Source organism: Monopterus albus, unplaced genomic scaffold (genome assembly GCF_001952655.1).
Source record: "Monopterus albus unplaced genomic scaffold, M_albus_1.0 scaffold62.1, whole genome shotgun sequence".
NCBI classification, from domain to species: domain Eukaryota; kingdom Metazoa; phylum Chordata; class Actinopteri; order Synbranchiformes; family Synbranchidae; genus Monopterus; species Monopterus albus.
Genome location: NW_018127942.1, coordinates 57195 through 62159, shown reverse-complemented (window position 1 = coordinate 62159; position 4965 = coordinate 57195). Strand labels below are relative to the sequence as shown.

The following is a 4965-nucleotide window of genomic DNA, read 5'->3' as shown; positions in this document are numbered from 1 at the left end:
CCCCCCCTTATGGGCTGCTTCGCCCCCGCCAGTGATGCGACCTATCACTGCGGTGTCATGTGGGTGTGATTTAGATCCCTTTACGATCTCAGTCTCACTTGACAAGATTCTGTTAACACAGTTTGGTTTGATGTAAGGGATCTCACTGCTAATGCAAACACGGCAGAACTGTCACTTGAGACTGAGATCGCACAGGGATCTAAATCATGCTCACAAAACGATTTATTATGCAGCCCTAGTTTTAGAGAAATAAGGGGAAAAAAGTTAAAGGACAAATCAGATTTAAAAACACTTGTACAATTGTAAAATGATTTTGTTTTTCTCCTACTAGAAATACCCAGAGAAGCTGTACTTTGAGGGTCTTGCGGACCAAGTCAACCCTCCCATGCAACTCCAGCCTCAGTACCTGCCAATCTACTTTGGCAACGTGTGCCTGCGTTTCCTGCCCATCTTTGACATCGTCATCCACCGCTTCCTGGAGCTTCTTCCTGTGTCCAAGTCTCTCGAAACGCTGCTGGACCATCTGGGAGGGCTTTACAAGTTCCACGGTAAGTGAGGGTGTGTGCAACCAACAGATAACTGTGTGAATGAAAAAGGTTAGGGTTTAGAATGAGCAATAGTAATCGATACATGAATGACGAGGGAAAGGAGAGCCATCTCTTGAGTTGTGCATGAAATGTTTAGACCATGATTTGTGCACACTGACCTGTAGTTACTGTACAGACCGCCCAGTCACCTACCTGTACAACACACTTCACTACTATGAGCGACACCTGAGAGACAGAACCAGCCTGAAGAGAAAACTGGTGCATGCCATCATATCTTCTCTGAAGGTATGCAAAGAGAACACACACACCCAAGTACATATTATTTACTAAGACTATACATACATGTCATTTTACATGTAGATAAATGTTTTGTTTTTTGTTTTTAAGTGTAATGATTCTTCTTTTATAGGACAACCGTATGCCAGGTTGGTGTCTTAGTGAAACCTATCTTAAGTTTGGCATGAACGCCAGAGAGGACAATGCGTGGATCCCTGATGACACCTACTACTGCAAGCTGATTGGACGCCTGGTGGACAATATCCTTCATTAATCACATCCTCTTGGTGGAAGGTTCCATCACTGTATTCTCCAACATTTCTACCCTGTTGCTGACTAACACTAAAGTCATGGGTTTCTGGGGCAGCTAAACAAGAGTTTTACTGTCCTGCAGATGCTACATGTCTCCCTTATTGCCTCTGTACTTTAAGGAGTGGCAAATTGTTTGCACTGTACAGCTGCAGTTAACCTCAGTTCATTTTATTGCACAGTTGAGATGTTACAATAGAAAAGTTACTAAAAACAAGAGAATGCAAGTGGCTCTAGGAGTGTAAAAAAAAAAAAAAAGACAAAACACACCTGTTACTATTGAACTGTTTTCTACTCTAGTGACATTTACCATCCTTAACACTCTTCCACCCATGGCGGGAAAGTCACCCGGTCCCTTCCCCAACTGTGACTGGAGGTTCAATGAATTCCCCAACCCCGCAGCTCATGCCCTGCATGTCACCTGTGTCGAGCTGATGGCTCTGGCAGTGCCAGGAAAAGACGTTGGCAACGCTCTGCTCAATGTTGTTTTAAAAAGGTATGATTAACAAACGTGCTGTCATCTCTCAAGGAGACAACCATCAGTGTTTTAGTAAACAATGACCCCAAGTAGTAGTAGTGTGTTTGTACATTTATGGAAGATGTGAAACATTTGTCAAAGTATCAGTTTGTCCACCTTTTAGCCAACCCCTGGTTCCCAGAGAGAACATCACAGCTTGGATGAATGCCATTGGGCTTGTGATCACTGCACTGCCTGTAAGAAAAACATTCACAAGATATGTTGATAGTCCTTTTTAATATTTGATGAATTTACATTACGTTTGAGCACCTCTGCTCTCCTCTCTCAGGAGCCCTACTGGATCGTTCTCCATGACCGCATTGTGTCTGTGCTTGGGTCTCTGGCCCTGACAGCAGAGACGGAGTGGCCAGGGGATCCCTTTGCCTTGCTGGACTTCACAGCTTGCCACCAGAGCTACAGTGAAATGAACTGTAGTTATGTACTTGCCTTGGCGCACACTGTCTGGCATCATTCATCCATCGGACAGCTCTCTCTCATACCCAAGTAAGGAAGCTTTCCTCCTACCCTCTTATCCTCTTCTCTGCCTTTTTAGTTGATGTATAATTTATGGTTGTCATGTCGTCATAATTCCGTGTCTGTAGATTCTTGTCAGAGACTCTGAAGCCCATTGTCCAGACGGAGTTCCAGTTACTCTATGTATATAATCTGGTGGGCCCATTCATGCAGCGCTTCCAGATGGAGAGGACACGATGCATGTTGGAGGTACACACAAGATTGACCATAGATGTTTTAGAAGCAAAGCTCAATAATCATTAGGACCAAAAATGTGTAATTGTGCATTTCTTATTTTAGTATTTAAGTTTAATGTACTTTTTAAATATGTATCTATCTGCGTGTGTGCATATTTCAGATTGGCGTGGCCTTCTATGAGATGCTCCAGGCTGTCGATCAACACTGCCAACATCTCTTCTACATGGACCCAATCTGTGACTTCCTCTATCACATCAAATACATGTACACTGGAGACAGTGTGAAAGACCAGGTGAGTCTTTACATGTCCTTAGATTGTGTGGACCAATATCTTTTTGATGCCACTAACATTTTAGTTGGTCCTCAGAACTTTAGAGGATGTTTTGAAATTTAAAACTTGGATTTAGGGTTCAGGTTAGAATTAGATTTACAGTGGCAAGAAAAAGTCAGTGAACCATTTGGAATGATGTGGTTTTCTACATGACTTTCACAAAATGTGATCCTATTGTCACCTAAGTCAAGCAGACAAACACAAAATGCTTAAGCTAATATCACAAACAGTGTCTTTACTGAACCCTGCCATTAAACATTCAGAGTGATGGTGGCAAAAGTAAGTGAACTCTAGGATTGAATCAATTTTGGCCCATTTCTTCCTCTGAACTCAGACACATTCCTATAGGATGTCTGGTGTGAAGGTCATTCCACAGCATCTCTGTTGGGTCAAGGTCTGGGCAATGACTGGGCCGCACCAAATGGCAGATTTTTTTGTTTTGAAGCCATTCTGTCAGATTTACTTAAACCTTCAGGGTTGTTGTCCTGCTGCGTCACCCGCTGCTGCTGAGCCTCAAGCTCCTGGACAGCCACTCTGACATTATCCTGTAGGATTCCTTGATAAACTTTCCCCTCCATGATCTAAGTTGGTAGCAGCATGGTGATGCAGTGGTTAGCACTGTCACCTCACAGCAAGAAGGTTCCAGGTTCAAGTCTGGGCCAACCTGGGGTCGTTCTGTGCAGAGTTTGCATGTTCTCCCTGCGCCTGTGTGGATTATGTCCAGGTACTCCAGCTTCTTCTCACAGTCCAAAGACATGCAGTTTAGGTTGATTGGTGAATCTAAATTGCCCATAGGAGTGTGTGTGTGGTTGTCTGTCTCTTAAGTGTCAGCCTTGTGATAGACTGGCATTAGGATAAGCGGTATAGTTAATGGATGGATGATGGCAATTGTCCAGGCCCAGAGGCAGCAAAGCAGCACCACATCATGATGCTCCCTTTACATTACTTTACAGCTGGAGATGATGAATTTCCAAGTTTATAGTAAATATAAGACAGAATGGCTTAAAAACAAGAAAATCTGCCATTTTAGAGTGTCCCAGTCAGAGCCCAGGCCTTGAGCCAACAGAGATGCTGTGGAATGAGTTCAGAGTTGTTTACATGAGACATTCTGGGAATGTGGCTAAACTGAACCAGTTCTGTGGGAAGAATGGGCCAAAATTCTTCCTGAACATTGTGCTGCTCTGATCCATGGCTACAGGAACTACTGGTTTAAGGTTAATGTTGCCAAAGGAGCTTCAACCAGTTAAGTGCAAAGGTTCACTTATTTTCCTCCAGCACTTTGAATGCTTAATGGCTTGTTTCAAGAAAAATATTAAAAATAATTGTGTGGTATTAGCTTTAAGCACCGTGTGTTTGTCTGTATTTGTGACTTAGATGAAGCTTGGATCACCTTTTATGACAACTTCATGTAAAAAAATAAATAAATAAATGGCTCACTGAATTTTTCTTGCCACTATAGGTTAGGCATTTAGTTGTGATAGAGCAAGGGACTAGGCAGCACTCAGAGAGCCAACCTCCGCCCAGGCAGTTTTGCTTCCCCGCAATGTCATTACACTTAACAGCCAATTCCCATGAGCTTGGAATGTGTGTATGGAAATAAATCCCCACCACAATGTTCAGGAGCCCACAAACCAATTTGACCATCCATCCATGTGCTCTGTTTTGAGTCTGCTCTCTCTGACTTCTCCCTTGTTGTGTATGAAACTGTCGCCACCAGAAGGTTTTAAAGTGCTGTTTAGTTTTCAGCTCAGAATTTGAGTGTGCACTGAGACAGATTTATAAAACCAGAGTCAGATTTGGGAGCCGAATTATGAGTGTAACAGATGGTTCAAAGCTCCTCGTGCTCACTTTTGGCAGCCTTGAAATTAGCTCCACTGTAAATAACTACTTTTAATTTGACTACCAAAATTACTCTGCCGCAGTGGCATAAAAACAATAACAGATTTAATGTGACAGTCATTTAGTGTTTTGGCAGTTAGATTTTTATTTTTTAAACCAAATACTAATCTTTCTGGTGGTTACAAAAATGCCCAGCTTTTGTTTTGAAAGGAGAAGGTAGTACCAAACAGGGCGATTCCCAAAGTGACGCTTTGTTCTGAGTTCGGGTGATTCATGACTGCCAAAAGCTTTGAATAGTTGTTCTCACAAATCACCTGTTTGTTAATGCTCACAGTTCTGTCCTTGCTTGCTCTCAAGTCTGTACCTGCACACTCAGATCCTGACTTGTGAACAGAATAGCACTTTCAAACATTTTGGTGGTGACAGTTTCACTA

At 42.7% G+C, this 4965-nt stretch overlaps 1 protein-coding gene across 2 annotated transcripts in view; it reads left to right on the top strand.

Annotated features, from left to right (window-relative positions):
- The window catches only part of med23 (mediator complex subunit 23), a 20495-nt gene that overhangs the window by 14067 nt on the left and 1463 nt on the right, over window positions 1-4965 (top strand). For both annotated transcript variants that reach the window (XM_020603684.1, XM_020603685.1), the window contains 8 exons: window positions 332-548; window positions 724-833; window positions 958-1084; window positions 1464-1629; window positions 1775-1847; window positions 1940-2154; window positions 2253-2373; window positions 2522-2653. In XM_020603684.1, the coding sequence (XP_020459340.1) occupies window positions 332-548; window positions 724-833; window positions 958-1084; window positions 1464-1629; window positions 1775-1847; window positions 1940-2154; window positions 2253-2373; window positions 2522-2653 (1161 nt within the window). The remainder of the gene's footprint in view (window positions 1-331; window positions 549-723; window positions 834-957; window positions 1085-1463; window positions 1630-1774; window positions 1848-1939; window positions 2155-2252; window positions 2374-2521; window positions 2654-4965) is intronic.